Source organism: Pteropus medius, unplaced genomic scaffold (genome assembly GCF_902729225.1).
Source record: "Pteropus medius unplaced genomic scaffold, Ma_sr-lr_union100, whole genome shotgun sequence".
NCBI lineage: Eukaryota > Metazoa > Chordata > Mammalia > Chiroptera > Pteropodidae > Pteropus > Pteropus medius.
Window position 1 is genome coordinate 1,785,684 of NW_024350324.1, and position 19,565 is coordinate 1,805,248.

Here is a 19,565-nt window from a genome sequence, read left to right on the forward strand (position 1 = left end):
TGCCCCGACCTGCTGTGTCTGGGGCTCTACGTTGCCAGCACACACACACACCGATTTCCATGTGAACAAAAGCTTGAGAACCACTTATTTGGGGGGAGGTGTTTCCTGCCCCCAGCCTCTGGCTCTTTATGGGACGTGTGGGCATCTCTGGTTTTCTCGGTCCGTTCTACTCGCTGTTCGCTTCCGGTGGGGCAGCAGTGTTCTTGGGGAGAGGAGGGAACCTGGGTTCTTCCACCCCGCGGACTGCGGACGCTGTGGTGAGGTGGGAGCAGGAGCGGGTCATTGTCAAGAGTGAGATAGGAAAATGGATCAGAGGGCTGCCGCTGAGAGGAGCCATTCAACACTATTCGCGCCTATGGAAAAGGCAGACGTAAGAGGAGGAAGATGCTCAGAGGACGAGGCCGGCAGGCTTGTCCGCGCTGGTGGACTGGGCCCGGCTCCTTGGGGACACTCTGATACGTATCTAAGCTGCAGAGAGAGGTGTGATCCTCCTGCCCGATGGTTAGCTGCATGGGGCGCTAGGTTGCGGGTTGGCGGACGACAGCCTTCAGCTGCCTGCTCGTGCTGGTGAAGGTTTGTTGGTGTCCCGCCGCTTTTGTTTACCTGGTGTCCGTGACAGCTTCACGCTGCGGCATGGCAGGGTAGAAAAACGTTTGTCATCCTCAGGTCCAGCTCAGTCTTGACAACAGCTACCTGCCTCGTGGCAGCGGAAGAGCGAATTTTTGGAAAGACCTAAATTTCCAGTTGGAGTAGAGGAATCTACTTAGTGGAATATTATGCAGTCATGAAAAATAGCATCGGGACAGAATTTTGAGCAGCATGGGAAAATGCTTATTTTATATTGATGAGTGGAAAAAACAGGATACAAGATCACAAATGTTGATCATAACTATCTTTCTTAGAAGTGACTTGTTTATTTTGGAACACGTCAAGATTTAGAAGTGGCAGAAACATAACAGTTCTTGACGGGCCTTCTCCTCCCGGTTCCCTCCGGTGATAACATCTCACGTACCCGTGACGATTGCATTTCTAAATGCGTAAAGACAGAAGCGGGTTCGAGACAGGGCGAACTCACAAGCGTTTTTAATCCCTGGCCCCAGATGAAACAGTGGTGTCTGCAGAGTCTGTCCGTTCACACCGAGCTGGGGTCACTCACTTTTGGGCACCGACACTGTCTTGCTCTCTGGGCCGGTGGATCGTGGGTCTTCCGAAAGCAGGACGCTTGTTTCTAGGTCACCTCTGGGGCGGCTGTTGTGTGGATGCTGAGCCGGTCCTGGGAGGCTGGGTCAGAGGGCAGGCATGTGCCTCTGGCTCTGCAGCGGGGTGCCTTCTGCACTGTCCCCTGCCCATGCGGGGCCGCAGTGACTTCACCCAGGCTCTTTCCTGGGTCTGGCCATCACCCTGTGTTCTCGTCCATGCAGTCAGTTCTGCACATACATTGCGTAGACTGAACCCCTAGGGTCTGGGGTGCTGGGGTGACGAGGATGCCAGCCCAGGCTGACCCTCCCTGCCCTCGTCCCCAGTGCTTCTCCACACAGCCACTGCCAATGGCTTCCAGATGGTCACCAGCGGGGTCCAGAGCAAAGCCGTGAGCGACTGGCTCATCACCAGTGTGGAGGTGAGTGTCATCCCTAGCTGCTGTGCAGGACCACGGGGGCGTGGTCCTGAGACCGCTCTGTCATCGTTGGAGCCTACCTTGACATGCAGGGGTTCGCAGCCGACAGTGCGAGACTGCTCGACGTCCCTTGCCCCACCGCGTGTTAGCATGCGGGCTCAGGTCGAAGTTGGGGTGCAGCCACACTGTTAGCCAGCCTTTCCCCCTCCAGGACTGAGTGAGGCAGCCTCAGGCCGTGCACACCCACGGCGAGAGTCCCCGCTTTTCTGCCTGTGCACAGTGAGCCCCCGCTGTGTGCAGAAGGCAGCGGCGAGCCAGATGCTGACCGTCCCTTGCGGTTCCTGCCGCACTTTCAGAGGGACGCCCAGGGACGTCCAGGCTGAGGCCTGCAGCCGAGCGAAGGGGCGGTGAGGAGCGGACCAAGGCTCCGGGCGAGCGGGCCGCCCTGCTGAGACCTGGGCGGGGGGCGCAGGCCAAATCAGGACCAGGGCAAAGGGAAGCCACTGCGGCCTCTGAGCATGCGCTGCAGTGACCAGATGGACACGTTTCTCAGAACTGCATAAGGGAGCGTGAGAATTCGGGCAGAGGACCCCCACCCTCACTGGCCAGGCCCTTGTCAGGCTCCCAGGCGTCAGGGTCAGTTGCCGTTGGTCCAGTGTCCTGGGGTCACAGCAGATGGAGCCACCGAGGGTCTTTGGGGCCCTTCACTGTTTGGGGTCCGCTGCAACCTGCCAGCCACTGCCTTGGCCTTTGGCTCTGGAAGTGTCTGCTGCCGTGAGCCTTCCGCAATCCTGTTATTCGCCGGGGGAGCAGGCAGCAGGGAGGAAGCGGGGGGCTTGGCTCTGCTCCCACTCTCCCCTGCCAGTGCTGGGACCCAGGCCCATGGGCTCACGGGCTCCATGCCCGGCGACACCGTCCCTCCCGTCAGCAGAGCTCTGCCTTCCGAGACAGCGGCTTGGCGGGCTTGGTTCCAGGGCAGAGGCATGCTGGAGACAAGCGGCAGACTCTCAGAGCCGGGGCGGTGGCCGGCCAAGTCCAGCCCTCGGCCAAGTCCAGCCCTCGGCCGTATCTGTAAATAGTTTTATTGGCACATGGCCACGCCCATTTGTTCAAACATTGTCCTCAATCGACTAATCTCAATAGAGACTGTGGAGCCGGCAAACCTAAAAGAACCCCTCCCACCCCACTCCCGTGCTGACGGGAGCAGCCTCGCCGTCGCTGGTGGCCAGGACCCCAGCTGGCCGGCATTTCACAGCCCGTCTCTCCGCAGGGGCGGCTGACGGGGCTGGGTGGAGAGGACCTTCCTACCATCGTCATCGTGGCCCACTACGACGCCTTTGGAGTGGCCCCTGTATGTATGCACTTGCCCTGGCGGGGGCGAGGGTCACCCATCCTCCCACATGTTCTGACCCAGCTCAGAGGCAGAAGTGTCTGCTGGACAGCGGCCACGCTCAGCAGCAGCATCCACTCTTGAGGCCTTTAGGGTGTTATCTCAGGTTCCCACGAGGACCCTGTGGGGTGGGTGTCATCGTGAAGCTGAGGCTAAGCTGGGGTGGGTCTCGTGCCCAAGGTCCCATGGCAAATAGGTGGCCGGGCCAGGAACTTGCCCAGGGTATGTGTTGGGGTCTCCAAGATACCCAGTTGATAATTTGTGGGGAGGACCCCAGGACTCAGCAGCAGTGGCCCCTACGGCCGTGGTCGGTGTGGAGACAGGACGGGGTGAGACACGCCGAGGGCAAGGGTGGGGGGTGGGCTGGGGGCCCAGGCATAGCTCCTAGAGTCCTCTCTTTTGGGGTCACGGTCATTCCCCCTCAGATGAGACGTGACACACTGTGAGGTGCGGTCCCCAGGGGCCTCACAGAGACCCAACGCCTGGGGCCAGTCACGTGGGCACCTCTGCCCAGCTTGTCCGAGGCCCCAGACCCCGGGGGACAGCGGGGCTCAGCATGACCCACCTGTTTGCAGAGCGTTTAGGGCTGGGGGCTGTCGGGAGTTGGCGGGAGCCCCTGGAGCTCCACTCAGCTGCTGTGGGGGGCCAGCCTAGCCAGCTGGCCTCTGTGGGTGGTGGTCTGGGCCCGCTCAGCCCTGCCCTCAGGCTGTGGCCCCTGCCTGGCAAAGCCAGGGCACATGTCGGAGTCGGGGTGTGCCTCTCGCCAGGAGAGTCGCTTTGAGAGAGCTATGAATTCCAGAACATTCCACCACTCCAAAAAGAACCCTGTCCCCATTAGCAGTCACCCTCATCCCCCCGCACTTTGAACCCACTTCCTGTCTCTGGTTGTGCCTGTTCTGGACATGTCACGGACCTGGGCCTTTGCTGCCCAGTTCTCAACTGAGCACCACGTGGCCCTGTCCCCATGAACTCCGATGCCGTCGGTACACTCAGTGTGTGTCGGCTATAGACTGACCTTGGGAGGGCCCAGGCCATTACGGAGTCCAAGATGATTTTCCCTCTCCCAGAACCAGTTGTCGCCTCTTAGAGAGTACTGTCATCAGCCAGGGAACCCGGGTGGGGGACGGGCTTTCATAGTGCAAAGGCCGGTGGTCTGGCTGGAGGGAACCTGCCCGACCCCCCCACAGGGAGGGGGCGTGAGGGTCCTGGTACACGTGCTGAGGCTGGACAGAGGCCAGGTACCTGCTGGGCACGGGGCTGTCGTAGCGAGCCCGGAGACCCAGCAGGGCCTCGAGTTTCCAGGGTCTCGGTCCTGTGCAAGTTGGGGTGCTGTCAGTCTGGGGTCCTGGGCAGAGGGGCTGGCGATCCCGCGGTGCTCTGAGTGGACTGTGGCCGTGGTCCGAGACAGGCAGAGTGGACCACTGCTGCTCTGACAGGGTAGCGTGGTGCCATGCGTGGCCATGGAGGTGACGGCCAGCCCTGTCTCGCCCGCCCGCAGTGGCTGTCACACGGCGCAGACTCCAATGGGAGTGGCATCTCCGTGCTGCTGGAGCTGGCCCGGCTCTTCTCCAGGCTGTACACCTACAAGCGCACGCACGCAGCGTAAGTGACATGGGGGGCGCTGCAGCCTGACACCTGCAATGGTTCTGTTTGTCTGGTGGCCTTGGGGCAGTGCCAACCCCAAGACTGACAGTGTCTGTGTATCCAGGGCTTCCGTGCGCCAGGCCCCGCCCACACCCACCCCCCGGAATCCCACCCAGGAGGCCCCGCTGCCCTTAGTCCCCAGAGGGGTGGGGATGCTTTCAGCTGCAGGTAATAGAAACTCTCAAAGAAGAGCGCGTTAAACCAGGGCTCCCCCGCCCGTGTCGGCACTGCGGGTGCTGGGCAGGTCGTTCCTGGGTGGCTCATCCACATACCACGCTGCCCGGGCCAGAGGGGGCTTGGCCAGGGTGACGGTCTCTTAGAGCCTTTGTCACCAGGCTCCACACCCCGGGTGGCTGAAACAGCGACACTTGTGCTCCCCGTTCAGTGTCCCCCTGGAGGTTCCGGGGCGTGGTCCTTCCTGCCTCCCCCAGCTCTGGGGGCTGCCTGCAGTCCTCGGAATCCCTCGGCGTGTGGCCGCGTCACTCCACTGTCCGCCTCCATCCTCACGTGGTCCTCTCTTTCTGTCTCTTGGAAGGATGGCTGTGCCCCTGGCAGGGTGGGTGGGGCCCGTTGTGCCGGCCGCTGCCGAAGCCATGTTCCTTTTTGTCCCCCTGGGGCTCCTTCCTGGCCGGGTGGAGCCAGGTCGTCTCCTGTGTTCAGAGCTCAGAGAAGCCTCTAGATCAGTGGTCCTCACCCAGGGTTGACCCTGCCCCCAGGGGACACTGGGCCATGTCAGGGGACATCTGTGGGTGTCCTGACTAGGGGGCTTCTGGCATTGAGTCTGGGGTGCTATCCAATCCCCACAGGGCCCGGGCGGCCCCACAGAGATGGCCCGGTTCTGTCATAAGCAGTGGGGGGACAGGGAGTCACTGCCCTAGCGGCTGGTCAGGGTTCTGTCCCCAGGGGACCATGTCCTCCTTATTGGGAATTTGAACACTCTGGCCATGGCTGATGCCTCTGCTCGTTCCCCCCTCCCCCCCAGGTATAACCTCCTCTTCTTTGCCTCTGGAGGGGGCAAGTTTAATTATCAGGGGACCAAGCGCTGGTTGGAAGACAACCTGGACCACACAGGTTAGTGGCCCCCAGCGGCCTGGGACATGGGGTCAGGGACCGCAGAGGGGCGGGGGCCCGGGGTTTCGCCCTCCCCCGTCAGCTCTTGCTGCCCACAGATTCCAGTCTGCTCCAGGACAACGTAGCTTTCGTCCTCTGCTTGGACACCGTGGGCCGGGGCGACAGCCTACACTTGCACGTGTCTAAGCCGCCCAGGGAGGGGACGCTGCAGCACGCCTTCCTGCGGGAGCTGGAGATGGTGGGTGCCCTCGGGGGGAGGGAGCCTTCCAGACAGTGCCAGACACTTGCTCACTTCACAGACAGGCCCCCTGAGGCTCTGAGGGGTGACAGCGCATCACGGGCCAGGCCAGGGACATGAGCCAGGCCAGGACGTCTGCCCCGTTGCCCCTCGTTAGCGAGTGGTCATCGTCACTTGGGGATCAGACTGGGTGCTCTGCATACCTGGGGCCTTGAGGGGACCTCAGTCGGGTTTCTGGGGGCCAGTGGTTTCTCCCCGTTTTCTGGTTGTGGGCGGTGTGGGGAGGAGCTCGTGTCCCTCCACAGGCCGGTGGGGTGCGGCCGGCCCAGGAGGCTGGGCACTGGGCGACCCCACGACCACCTCGCCCCGCAGGTGGCCGCACACCAGTTCCCGGAGCTGCGCTTCTCCATGGTGCACAAGAAGGTCAACCTGGCGGAGGACATCCTGGCCTGGGAGCACGAGCGCTTTGCCATCCGCCGGCTGCCCGCCTTCACCCTGTCCCACCTGGAGAGCCACCGCGACGGCCAGCGCAGCAGCATCATGGACGTGCGGTGAGCACAGCCCCGAGGCCTCCCCACACTCCCCCGCTGCCCGCCAGGCCCCGTGGACAAGGCACGTTCTAAGTCGTCTCTTCCAGAGCGAGGGCGCCGGCGGGGAGTGACCCCGCCACATAGGTGGTGGGCAGGGGCCAGCACGGGCCTGGCAGCGGACGGTGGCTCACCTGGGCTGCTCAGCAGGGGTGCTGGGGACACGGGCGCCTCAGCCAGTGGTCTGGTGCATGCCCCGAGCACCTCAGCACCCGCTGCGGCTCTGCCCCTGGGCCCTGGCATGGTGGCCTGTCCCCTTCCCGGGCCCCTTGTGCCTTTTGGGAGCTTGCCCTGCTCACCCTCCTCACTCACCGTCTCTGTGGTGCTGGCGCCGCTGGCTGACGCTGTTTTGGGAGCTCACGTCCCATTCGTCTGCCCTGCTGGCATGGCAGCCCTCAGTGGGCCACAGTTTTATGGTGGCTTCGGCTGTCGAACCCTGAGCCTGGCATCGTCTGCTGTGCCCTCTTTCGCTAGCCCTGGGCGGTGGCGTAGCTACTGGACACACGTCTGCTGGGGAGACGAGGTGGTCTTGGAGGGGGCCCAGCCCAGCCTGGTGACAGGCGAGGCCCAGAGAGAACAGGCATAGCGGGGACGTCGGCTGGTCCTGGGGCACTGGGGAGGCTTCCTGGAGGGCTTTTTGGAGGAGGTGGCACTGAAGTCGAGGGACGTGAGCCAGGGCGCTGCAGGTCAGAGGGAGCTGAGAGCAAAGGAGAACTGAAGGGAAGGACGCCAGGGCCGGGAGAGTGAGTCCCCCGCCTCCCCCACGAGGCCCCAGCACCTCACAGCCACTGGGGTCAGTGACATCGTTCCCCCAGAGTTCCTCTGGCCGCGGTTGCTGGCAGCCCTTGGTGTCCCTCGCTTAGGGCCACATCACCCTGGTCTCTATCTCTGTTGTCACGTGACCATCTGTGTCCACATTTCCTTCTAATAAGTTCACCGGCCATCGGATTTAGGGCCACCTCCTGCAGTGTGACCCAACTGATCCCGTCTGTAAAGACCCTGTTTTTAAATTGGGTCACGTTGTCAGGTTTGGGTGGGTGTGAATTTTAGGGCACACTTCACCTCACTGCTGGGTGTTATAGCGACTCCGCCCTCCGTGGAGGCCATGTCCCTCAATCCCCGTTCCAGGTGAGGAAACTGAGGCCCGGGGCGTCCAGTCATTCCAGGCGGATGCGGGGAGCCAGCCTGCCTCCCGGGCCCTGCAGGCGACCCCCCGGGGTGCGGGCCAGCCGGCACCCACCCTGCCCGAGGAGGCTATGGCTTTTCCTGTCTGTCACCATCAGCCGTGCGGTCGCCCTTGTGGTCTGGTGTTTTCTGGCGATTGTAAACGATGCCGATTCCAGGTGGATGTAGATTTCTCTCACATGTGCCCCCGAAGGTCCCGGGTCGACTCCAAAACCCTGACGCGCAACACGAGGCTCATCGCGGAGGCCCTGACGCGGGTCATCTACAACCTGACCGAGAAGGTGAGGCCCCCAGGCCGCTCCTGCCCCGGGCCCCGCCGCCCTCCTCCCCGTGGACCGAGGCTCAGGCCTGCCCTCCCTCTCCCTGCAGGGGACCCCCGCGGACATGCCGGTCTTCACAGAGCAGATGGTAAGCCTGGGCCTGGCGGGCGGGGCGCGGGGCGCGGATGGCCGGGGCCGCGTGGCCACAAGCACGTCCCTCGCAGCAGATCCAGCAGGAGCAGCTGGACTCGGTGATGGACTGGCTCACCACGCAGCCACGCGCCGCCCAGCTGGTGCACAAGGACGGCACCCTCCTCAGCACGCTGGAGCACTACCTGGGCCGCTACCTGAAGGAGGTGAAGCAGCATCACATCAAGGCTGACAAGCGGTGAGCGCGGGTGCCACCCCCCGCCCCCGCCATGCCCCACCCATGCGCACACCAAGTGGGCTTTCCAGAGTCACGCGCGTGCGCACGCGCACACGTGCACATACCCTGGGCCAGATCAAGCAGATTCATGAGATGTGGAACGAAAAATAGGGTGATAACTAGAAAATATGGAGTGCTCAGTTCAGTTTGAGTTCTGGATACGCATCACGTTGTCTTGTTTCTAGTTTACCTCACGCAGTGCTTGGGGTGTGTCTGTGCTAACAGCCTGTTCCTTGTTTGAGACCCACACAGAGCTGACATCCCGTTTCAGAGCTGGCAGCCCTGTCCTCGACCCACCCTCTGGTGCTTCTGTGCTCCGGGAGTCACGCTGCTTGTCCCTGGGTCGCTGTCCACTTGCGGGGTGCTCCTCCCCACCACCAGCCCCCTGGGTTTTGCCTTTTTTCTGCTCAAGATTGAGCTCCCCACTTGAGCTGAGCAGGCGCCTCAGGGCCTGTGGTAGGAAGGCGCTGTGGGTGGCCACAGGCAGGAGACGTTCCCAGACTGCTCGGTGCCCTCGCTGGCCTCTGTCTTCTTCCCAACTCCTGGTGCCCCAGGAGACAGTGCTTGGACAGAAGACACAGGCTCAGAGTGGACCCACAGCCATGGGGCCGGGGTCTCCCTTCCTCTGTAGAAATGCTTCCTGGACCAGGAAAATTCCTGGTAACCATGTTTCATTTTTAGAGTACATTTTAATACCCACAACAACAGAGAAGATGTCACTTCAGAGTAATGGACAGAGTAATGGAGAGGGACACTGGCTGCCTCGAGCAGACGTGCACACGGGGCGCTTCCTGCTGTGTTCCTGGGCTGGTGGGACCTCTGGCTGGTCTGGCGCAGGGCCAGACGTGGCCGGCCGCCGGGCTGAGCCCACTGAGAATGCGCACTCTCCCCAGGGACCCCGAGTTTGTCTTCTATGACCAGCTGAAGCAGGTGATGAACGCCTACAGGTGAGCTGCACTGGGCCAGGGGCCTGTGTCCCCCTGGGTCACTTCCCAGGGGACTGTAGTCCACGGGACATCCAGGGAGTGGTGAGGCTGGCGTCACCTCCGTGCTGGCTGACCCCGTGGCCCATGCCCTCCCTGGGCCCCTGACCCCTCCCTTCCCCTCCCTCCAGGGTCAAGCCAGCCATTTTTGACCTGCTCCTGGCCGTCTGCATCGGCGCCTACCTCGGAATGGCCTACACGGCCGTGCAGGTGAGCGGGCAGGGCTCGGGCGGGAGGGCGGCCTGGCCGGGCACGTCCTGCCCAGAAGCAGGTGACCGCACAGGCGGCCCTGGGGCCTTTCACGGTGGGGTTTATTCCCGACCTCACGTGACCTCACTGGCGCCCTCCTGGTGCCCCCAGCACTTCGACCTCCTGTACAGAACCGTTCAGAGACTGCTGCTGAAGGCCAAGACGCAGTGACGCGGCCCCCCCGCCCCCCACTGCGGCCGGAGGGGCTCCCCACAGCCGCACCCCGAATTACAGAGCTTTTCTGTGTTGCTCTTGAGGACTTGGGGGATTCTTTGTTTTGTCCTTCGAACTCCCTCAGAGGAGCAGCTGGTGGCATTCTGGGGCCTGGCCACAGACTTGGGGACACGCCGCGGATGCGCCCTGGCCAGGAGGCCGGTCCTGCAGCCGTCAGGGTGCTGAGCGGTGACGGAGCTCCCAGCACAGCCTCATGCCCTCTCCCGCCCGTGACCGGCCGCAGACTGTAGGCTGGTGCCTGTGCTGTCCTCCGCGTGTCCCCTTCCCCGGTGACTCGGGTGCTCTCCTGCTTGTCTGAGGGGGGCAGGTATGGTCTCTGGGTCCCTGGGTTACAGCTCTGGGTCCCTGGGTTACAGCTCCTCCCTTGGAAGCCTGTGGCCATCACCTAGGCCAGGCTGAGGGGTGCGTCTCCCCTGAACCCCGTCTGGTACCCTGGAGACAGCAGCCCCCCCCACTGTGCCTCGCGCTGCACCCCGGGGACCGCGAGCACCTCCGCTAGGCTGTCTTCCCTCTTGGGGCCCAGCCGCGGGCCCCCGGGGAGGCGGTCCTCAGGGGGGGCCCTGGGGGGCAGAGGCCCCCGCTCTGCTGACTCGCTGCTTCGTGGCTCCTGGGTCTTTTCCTCATCTGTGAACAGGAGGGCGTGTCCTGGGGGAGCGATGTCCAGTTGGGGATCAAGGGAGAGCGTTTCCTGGGGACACGCCTGGGGGACCCGGAGGACAGGTGTGGGTTCAGTGGGAGCTTGGACCAAGCCCTCACCCCACAAACCAGGCGCCTCACGGGCCACGAGCTTGGGGGCGGGAACGGGGCCGCCAGCGCCAGGGGACCTCAGGGAGGCCTGAGTGTGCCAATTCATGAGCAATACGATCAGTTAAGTGCTAAGGGAGCATCTCTACCACCAGGGAGGTCTGAGCAGCCCGAAGGGACTTGGGGACTGGCCTTCCCACCCCCGCCCAGCCTGCTGTTGTCCCCTCCCGGAGCCAGCTAACTGGAGGGACAGGGCTTCTCTGGGGGTCGTGTCCCCACCTCTGCCCCACCCCACCCCCTTTGCCAAACCTGTCTTTCTCCTGGGCAGGGCCGGCTCTCCTGTCCTCCAGCCTCTCAGGCCCCAGCTGGTGGCCAGGCCTGGGGGCACGCTGGGGGCGGTGCGGGGGCCGCAGGTTCTTTTCTGCCTCATGCCCCCTTTGCTCTGCTGGTGGCCCATCTCCCCTAGCGATTTTACCAAGTGCCCGGCCACTTCTTGGGGTTCATGCCACAGGGGTGGGGGGCCTGGGTGGGCTCACCCTCAAGCATGGTGGTGGAGAGGGCAGTGTCTGGGGTTGCTGAGTGAGCCCCCCACCCCAGGGCCACTTCGCAGGATGGTTCGGAGCTCCGGTCGGGTGTAGGACACAGGTGGACAACCAGAAAATAAAGCCATATTGAACAGTCGCCCTCCGTGTTCTGCCCGGGCTCCTGGGGTGTGGGCGGGTCTGTCCCCGCGCTCCTGGGCGTGCGGTTCACGCTCCCGTCTCTGTCTCCATCTGCTGTGTGTCACTCCAATCGGGCCGGTCATCGGGTCTGGGGCCCGTCCCACTCCATTTCAACCATCTCAACGGACGACATCTGCAAAGACCCTCTTTCCAAGCAACGTTTCATTCTGAGGTTGCCACGGGCCACCATTCGACCCCTACGGGGTGGGCAGCAGCCTGTGGGAGGCTCCCCCACTGGCCAGGCCCACCCTCAACCCTAAGCCAGGCTCCAAGGAGGTCAGCTGGGGCGACAACCGGATGCTCAGTGCAACTCGTCCCTGCGTGTGGGGGGCCCAGCCCCCCACTCCAGGCCTGGGCATTCCTGAGGCCTGCCCGGTCTCAGAGCTTCCACAAACTTCCACTGCGAGATGCAACTGTCAACAAAAACTGCCTTTAGGAGCTTACCTCGGTGGGGGGCGGGGAGGGGGACGAGGGAGCCCAGACAAAACGGGGTCTTGGGGACGTGTGCTGCTGGGAGGTGCAGTTTAGACGGGGCTTCAGGGGCGGTTGGAGGAGGTGAGCTGTGGGGTCTTTGGCCTGGCGGGAAGTGGGAGCCCATGGGGCTGTGGGTGGAGGGGCCCAGGTGACGCCGGTGCTCACGGGCACCCACTGGTGGCTGCCTGGAGGAGGACAGGGCGGGATTTGGGGGGATGAGGGCGGCACCTGGTGGAGCGGACCAAGGTGAGCCGACCTCCCCAACAGGCGCTGGGTTCCCAGGGCACCGAGGGGCAGCCAAGAAGGTGATTTGAGCCGTGGCTGAACCGAGAGGGGACTGCTGGGGTTTCCTTGGTGGGTCCCCTGTCCTCAGGTCACGGCTGCCTCGTCTTACCTTTGCCCCTCTCCCTTGCCCTCCGCCCACTAAGGCCACAATGTGGCTTTGGCCTCGGTAAAACTCCCCAGGGTTTAGAGGAAGGGCCAGCCCACCTCCTCATTAACTAACAGGCCGATACTTCCTTTTCTTTACACAAAAAATTCCTTGACCGTAACCAGGAGAACGAAAGCCACCACCAACCCCAGCTGCCGCCAGCACCATGCCCCCGTGTTTTCCTCCTGTTTCCCAGTGTCCCTGGGTTTGTGTACGTGCAATCTCGTTTGGGACATAGAAGTCATGACAGTTCTGTGTTTCTCTGCACAGCTGTCTGTAGGTGTCACGGGACACAGTGAGAGGCAGGCCCGGGAGCCATCGTCCCGTCCAGGTCATGAGCAGCATCCTCCCCTCTCCCAGCGCCCTCCTTGTCCCCAGGCTGCCGCTGATCTTGTCACTGCAGATGAGTCTCATGCGACTGTTAAGTTCACGATATTTGGCCCTCCCATTGTGTGCCGAGAACGGGGACCCTGTCCCAGCTGCCCTGGGGCTTGACGTCCGCTGTGGGGGACAGGTAGTAAGTAAAAGCTGGAGGGGCAATGTTGGCTCCCTTTGGGGTGCAGGTGTTGCGGAAAGTCGGAATGAGAGATTAAGCCCTGGAAATTAAGGACAGCGGCCCAGGCAGAGGGCACAGCCCGTGCCAAGGCCCCGGGGCAGGACTAGGCCTGGAGGGCGGGGCGGGGGAGGTGTCACCTCTAGACCGGCCTTGTGAGCTGTTTGCATTTCACCCTCAGTGCGATGGGGAGCCGTGGGCGGGGGGGACCGTGGGGCGGGGGCAGCCCCCGGAGAGGAGGCTGTGGACCTTACTCACATTTGGCAAGGTCACGCTCCCTGAGGACACTTGCGAAGATGAAATGCGACCAGGCCGCCCGTGCCAGACACGTCACGGTTCGTTCCGTGGGCTCCCTCGGTGCCGCGAGCACCACCTTGGGTCCCCATCAGCCTGGGTGGCAACGAAGCTTTGGGTAAAGGCGTCTTCCAAGGAGGCTGGTGCATCTGTCACCGGCAGCCCAGAGGGGTCCCATCCAGCGGCTTTGACCTCTTCCTGGCAGTAAAACACTAGCCAACGCTCCCTGGAACCGCCTCGTGTGTCCCCCTCCGGCCCAGAGGCATCGTCCGCCGTCTGCGCCCTTTCCATTCACTTTCGCGCGGACGTTCACGAGTGCGCTGGCGGCGGGCGGTGTTTTCTTCGGCGCCGCGTGCGCGTCTTGCGTTAACTCGTTTCCATTCTGCACGCTCGTTCGCCGTCCTTCGCACGGCCGTCTAGTACTCTGTGCTCAGGCGACACGCCGTGTCATCTACCCAGTCCCCTGAAGAGGGACACAGTCATCGCCCAACTTTCCATCGCCAGGAACCTTCGTAGATGCCTTGTGGCCACCGGGAGGGGATGTTTAACCAGAGGACAGGAAACTGCCACCCGCGGCCTAGTCTGGCATGCTGCCTGTCGTCACTGAAGTTTGATGGGCGCACGGCCACGCCCACTGAAGTTTGCTGGGCGCAGGCCACGCCCACTGAAGGTTGATGGGCGCACGGCCACGCCCACTGGGTCGCGCGTCGCCGGTGGCGGCTTTCACACTGCGTGGGCACAGCCAAGTGGTCGCAGGAGGGACCGTGCGGCCGCCGAACCCAAAAAGTTCGCCGCCCAGCGCGTTTCGGGAAAATCTTGCTGTTTTCTTCTCTTTCGTAGTGAAAAGCTTTGGCCACGACCAGCCAGCAACACGGGCCTCTTTTGCAATGGACACACGTGGGTGGCTTCTTTCAACATTTCAGTCTCGGTTCTGAGAGTCACTGATGACCCTTAACCACCTGTTTGACCTACAAAAGGTCCAGAGCAGGTTGAGCCGGGCCGCTGGGCGGGGCGCATGACGAACATGGTTCCGAGGGCCTGGCCTGCCTTCGCCATCGGCCCACGTCACACGGCATCCTCAGTCCACTCCCAGCGCTGCCCGGGCCCGAAGACTCAGGACCAAGGACGGGGAAGCGACAGCGATGCTTGCACCCGGGGCCACACCGGTGCCAGCCCGTAGCTGGGCAGGCCGTGGGGCAGCTTACCTGCGCGGCTTCAGCGGGGAAATGGGGTACGTGGCCCACACTCCACAAACATCACCTCCTTTCTGTTCCCTGTTTATTGTGATGTTGTTTCATATTTGCAGAGATGTTCTAGGAACAGTCCCCAGAGCTCTCTAAACCCTCTGTGTACCCTGTAAATGGCGTTTCTGCGGGATTGGGTTCAGCTTATGCATTTTGGAAATGGGGGCGGGCATGTCACTGAACGAAGTGAGTAGTGGGATGTCCTTGGCCCTCTCCACTGGGGGGTCGCTCCCGTCCCCTTGGTGACTGATGTGCCAGTTGGAGACCGATACTTTGAGACGGCGCCAGTCCCCTGTTGCTCCTCCGACGTCACCCTCGAGTTTCCGCGCCTACCGGTGACACCTGCCCAAAGCTGTGATCACTCCAGTGGCCACCACGTAGGGACGCTTCTCTTTCTGTCCCTCCTTGTACATCGGGATCACGTAGCCGCTTCTACTTACAACTTACAGAGGACAAAAGGGAAATTTGGACAGGTGAGCTCTGAGGTCTTGTGGCATAAAAGAGGCAGAGTTGGCACTTAGAGTTTTTTGTTTAAAAAAAAAAAACCAGCTTTGTTGCGGTATAGTCACATACCGTAAAATCGACCCTTTAGCTGTGTGCCACTCAGTGATTCTTAGTGCAGTCACAGAGTTGTGCAACCGAGCACCCCTGTCTTGTTCTAGAACATTCCATCACTCCAGAAAGAGGCCCCGTCCTCATTAGCAGTCACACACACCCTTCCCCAGCCCCTGGCACCCACTGCCCCACTCCCTGTTTCTGTGGACTGGCTCGTTCTGGACGTGTTGCATACGTGGAATCCTACAGCGTCTGAGCCCAGGCAGCTTCGGTCCCAAGTTATGGTGACACAGGGCCTGGCTCATTCGGAAATGAGACTGTGTTTCCCCCTTTCTTGTCCTAACTTTGGAAAAAAACCCACTGAACACTCCCAAGTTCAATGTGGCCCACAGAGGGTGAGGCATCGACTCCCCTTGTTCCCCGGGACAGAATTTGTCAGCCCTGTGGGACAGGTGTCCCCACTCCCGGTCAGGCTGTGGCTGGATGGGCGGGGCCACATCCAAGGAGGGATGGGGGAGGGGCGGGGACAGCCAGGTTGTGCCTCGGACGTCACCCCCACCCTGTCCAGGGCGTGGGACTTGGTGACAGAGGAAACAGCGAGGAGCGGGCTTGGTGAAGAACCCTTTCTCATCCCTGAAGCCAAATGGGGTGCTGGGGCCCTGGGAGGACCTGGGCGGAGGCTGAGGTTCCTGCACCAGGCAGCTCCTCCCCATGGGAGGAGGGGCATGGGGATAGGGGGTGGCGACCAGAGCTGGCTGCTTTGTGTCCGTAGAGGTGTGAGTGCAGGAGGCATCTGGGACACGTGGGGACTTCAATGTGTGCTCCCAGGGGACATATCCGAGCCCCTCGGCCCTGCTGGGGTCGGGGTGCTTCAGCCCCTGGGAATGTGCTTAAAGAGCTGTAGGCAGCCTGGGAAGTCAGGGTGTGGGGGACTCTGAGGAGCAGGGCCAGCGGGCAGCGGGGATGAGGCCGGCCACCCCTCAGACCGCCAGAGGGCAGAGGCCCTGGCACAGGGCAGCCCCAGGCTGGGCCCCTGTGGGCCCCTGTCCCACCCGCTGACCCTGTCCGTCACCTCCCCCTCAAGCAGGAAGCCAGGACGTTGGCAGAGGGGTCAGCCATCGGACACCCAGAAGGCACCAACATCCATTTCTCCTTCCTCGCCGAGGGGTTCAGCCCTTTTCACACCCACAACCCCAGAAAGAAGAGTCTTGTTGTGAAAAGTCGGGACAGGAACACGGTGGACACCTCCCCACACCTTTGCTGCCCATTGCCTGAAGGCTTGTGGGAAATGCAGAGTGACATCTGGGAAGCACATGGCGGGCCCTGCTCCTGACCCCAACCCCGCCCTTCCGCCAAGGTCAGCCCCTCACCTGTCCACATCTGCGCTTCTTACCTGGGGTGGTTCTGCCCCCTCAAGGGACACTGCGCCATGTCTGGGGACATCTGTGGTTGTCACGACTGGGGTGCTCCCGGCACCAAGGGGGCGAGGCCAGGGATGCCACTCCACCTCCCACCGTGCCCAGGACGGCCCCCCACAGAGAGCATGACCCCCCAAGTGTCCAGTTTTCCTTTAAGATGAGATACATTTATTTAAGCTCGTGTAGGTATTTTGAGAAACCCTATTCTGGGAGGACACTGAGCAAGTGCAGAGGCCCCTGGGGCAGGTAAGTGAGGACATGGGTCCAGAGAGCCAAGCGACTTTTGACTTCTGGGAAGCCTCCCAGGCTCCAGCTCCGCCCCCTGGCTCTGCTGCCACCCTCTCTGCTTCTTCAGTGACAACCCAAACGTGGCCTCCTGCAGTGATGCCCGTGTGCCCTGGCCCATTTCCCGACACGGCTGAGTTGAGTCGGCCGGCTTAGGGAACGCGCTCCAGAGATTAGTGTCATTCAGGAGGTGCAATGCTGGATTTAGTTTCCCAGAGGTCACACCCAAGGCAGACTGGGCTCCTCCCTGCCCCTTCCCCCGAACTTGTTTTTGGGGGAAGAAAGAGGCTGAGAAATTTCATCTTTGGCCCACAGGAGGGCTGGGGGGTTTTATTTTTATTCTTTTTAATCACTCTCTAGCACATCAAAAGCCCACAAGGCCTGGAGCATCCTGATCGGGTCTCCATGGAGACAAAGCCTGTCTCGGGCCCAGGCCCAGCCCCAGCCCCACCCGCCCAGCCTGGGGCTGCTAGCTGAGAACCGGGGACCACTGAGACTGGGGCAGAGCGCTGTTGGGAGGATGCAACCCCTCATCCTGGCTCTGCTCCTCGCCTAGGCCGGATACCCTGCTCCTGTCTGGGGCTGGGCAGGTGCCTGCCTGTAGCAGTCATGACAGTAGCCATTTATGGAGCATTAGGACGTCGCAGGCGCAATGCTCAGCCTCCCCCGTCAACTCACCGAATCCATTCCAAGGGCTTCACTGTAGTCATCCATTAGTCTCGCTTGGCCGGGAAGGAGACTGAGGCCTGGCTGTCTAAGTGCGGGATGCCAGGATGCCAGGCCCTCTGGGCTCACATCCCAGGTGACCTGGCCTCGCTCAGTTTGCCCCTCTGTAAAGTGGGTACAGGAACAGTACAGAGCTCTCAGTAATAAGAGTAGTGGCCTGTGAGGAGCAGGCAGGGACCAGGGTGAGCTCTCCCTGGGAGCAGCGTTTAAAGGGGACGCCAGAAAACTCAGTCAAGGTAAAGAATATTTTAATGCAAATTTTTAAAAAAAAATTCAAACTAATGCCAGAAAAATGCATGGTGAATGAAGTGCCAACGTTTTAAGTAGAATCAGTATTACTGAGTTTTTCTTTGGCTCAGCACGGCATTGTTGGTGATCCTGTCTTTGTTTTAAAATAAAGAAAATAAGTTAAAAAATAAAATCAAGTCAGGCTTGGTAGACCCCGCCCCTCCCCCGTCCCTCGGTGTGGCACTCTCCCTGCCCATCCCCTCGCTGGCCCTCCAGCCTATCAGGACGCTTCCTGCCTCCAGGCCTTTGCTCTTGCTGCCCTGTTCTCATCTCGGCTCCAAGGTCACTCCCTGCAAGGAGCCTTCCCTGAATTTCCGTCCCTAAGCCTTCCCCCGACTCACCCAGCTCTGTTCCCGACTCTCCCAGCTCTGTTCCCTTCCGTGCATTTATCCTAGTCTGCAAGTGCCTTGTTTGTCTATTTGTAACCACCCCAGGGGTTGGTCGTGTGGATTGAATGAGTTCGGTTGCGTGAAGCACTTAGCACACAGCCTGGTGCCTGGAAAGAGCCATGTGCTTTATCAGTAAATAACTAAGTATACAGCATATTAATTAAATTAAAATGAATACTATGGAGGGGAAAAAGGCACCCGATAAAGGAGGTAACGGTGGCCGAATGATTCCAGATAAAGGCGGACAGAGAGAGTGATGGGGAATCGAAGAGCGAGCCATGTGCCACTTGGGGAAAGGGCATTCCAGGCTGAGGGCACGGCCTGTGCTAAGGCCCTGGGGCAGGACGGCGTCTGGTATTTTGGAGGAACAGTGAGGAGGCCCCGCGGCTGGAGCAGAGTGAGTGAGGGCAAGACGTGGGGGAAGGTGAGGGCGGGGAGGGGACAGGCAGGTCATGTAGGACAGAGGATCCCGCTTTAATTTCAGGACTTTTTTTGGAGAGTTTAAGCAGGGGCGACATGATGCCCATAGAGTGGCCAAAATGCCTTAATATCCTTTGAAATATTTTGAACAGGTGTGCACACAGCAAGTGTTACAAAAAACGTTACTTCTGGTTGCTGCTTACGTAACACAATGATTGCTATTTCTGTTCGGAAAGTTATGAACTTAAAAGCGAACAGCGCAGCGCCTGGCACATAGTATCATCAAAGTCTCATCTCTCGTTGCTGTTGTTTTTACTATTCTTTCTTTTTTATTATATGAAATGGAACTTTCTTCCATTTATTTCTTAAATATAAAAAAGTTGGAGTCTACGGCCGCGCCACCCTGAACGAGCCCCATCCCGTCTGATCTCGGAAGCTAAGCAGGGTCGGGCCTGGTTATTACTTGGATGGGAGACCAACTAGGAAGACCAGGCGCTGTAGGCATAAAAAAAAATAATAAGTTGGACATGTATACAGTCCACGCGGCGATCCCCGCCCCCGCCCCCGCACCCCGGGTCTGTTTCGTAACTACTAATTTGTACTCCTTCATGCCTTCACCGTTTTCACCCAGCCCCCCTGTCAATAATACTATTATTTTTGATGAGTTGTATACTTAGAAGTGCTCAGGGCAGCATAGCGAATGTCTACGAAGCGCCCCTTATCGAACCGGGTGCTACTTTTAGATTTTCCTGTTATCAGTGGAAGGAGCCAGTGCAGCCCGGAAGGCAGGTCGGTCCTGCCCGAGGGCTCGCCGTCACCCACCCAGCAGGCAAGTTTGCGGGCACGCTGGCCTCCGGTTTCCCCGCGTGGACTGGGCACCGGAACGCGGGCGTGCAGCGAGTGGCCGGAGGCGCGGCATGCGTGCGTGCTGGAGGCGGGAGGCGGGTGGCGGGACGGCGATGCGCGCGCCGGCCGCCAGGGGCCGCTGCGGAGCCGCTCTTTTGTGGTCCTGATGCTGGAGCGAGCGGGCGCGCAGAGGAGGGAGGAGGGCGCGGGGACGGGGCGGGAGGGAGGCGGGAGGCGGCGTCCGTCGCTCCAGCTGCGAGTCTGCCCGCCGCCCGCCGCCACCGGCTCGGTCCC

General features: G+C 61.3%; 1 protein-coding gene and 1 pseudogene across 2 annotated transcripts in view; both read left to right on the forward strand.

The window, feature by feature from the left end:
* Positions 1-9,905, forward strand: part of NCLN (nicalin) — a 16,389-nt gene extending 6,484 nt beyond the window's left edge. Inside the window, exons 2-13 of one of the 2 annotated variants that reach the window (XM_039839210.1) lie at positions 1,524-1,618; positions 2,886-2,966; positions 4,504-4,607; positions 5,632-5,720; positions 5,819-5,958; positions 6,331-6,509; positions 7,924-8,011; positions 8,100-8,138; positions 8,215-8,378; positions 9,311-9,364; positions 9,532-9,610; positions 9,761-9,905. In XM_039839210.1, the coding sequence (XP_039695144.1) occupies positions 1,524-1,618; positions 2,886-2,966; positions 4,504-4,607; positions 5,632-5,720; positions 5,819-5,958; positions 6,331-6,509; positions 7,924-8,011; positions 8,100-8,138; positions 8,215-8,378; positions 9,311-9,364; positions 9,532-9,610; positions 9,761-9,820 (1,172 nt within the window). In that variant the 3' untranslated portion in view covers positions 9,821-9,905. The remainder of the gene's footprint in view (positions 1-1,523; positions 1,619-2,885; positions 2,967-4,503; positions 4,608-5,631; positions 5,721-5,818; positions 5,959-6,330; positions 6,510-7,923; positions 8,012-8,099; positions 8,139-8,214; positions 8,379-9,310; positions 9,365-9,531; positions 9,611-9,760) is intronic. The other variant, XM_039839211.1, reaches the window with a different exon arrangement.
* An 8,905-nt stretch (positions 9,906-18,810) lies between these two features.
* Positions 18,811-18,929, forward strand: LOC120583767 (uncharacterized; annotated as a pseudogene).
* Positions 18,930-19,565: the final 636 nt, after the last annotated feature.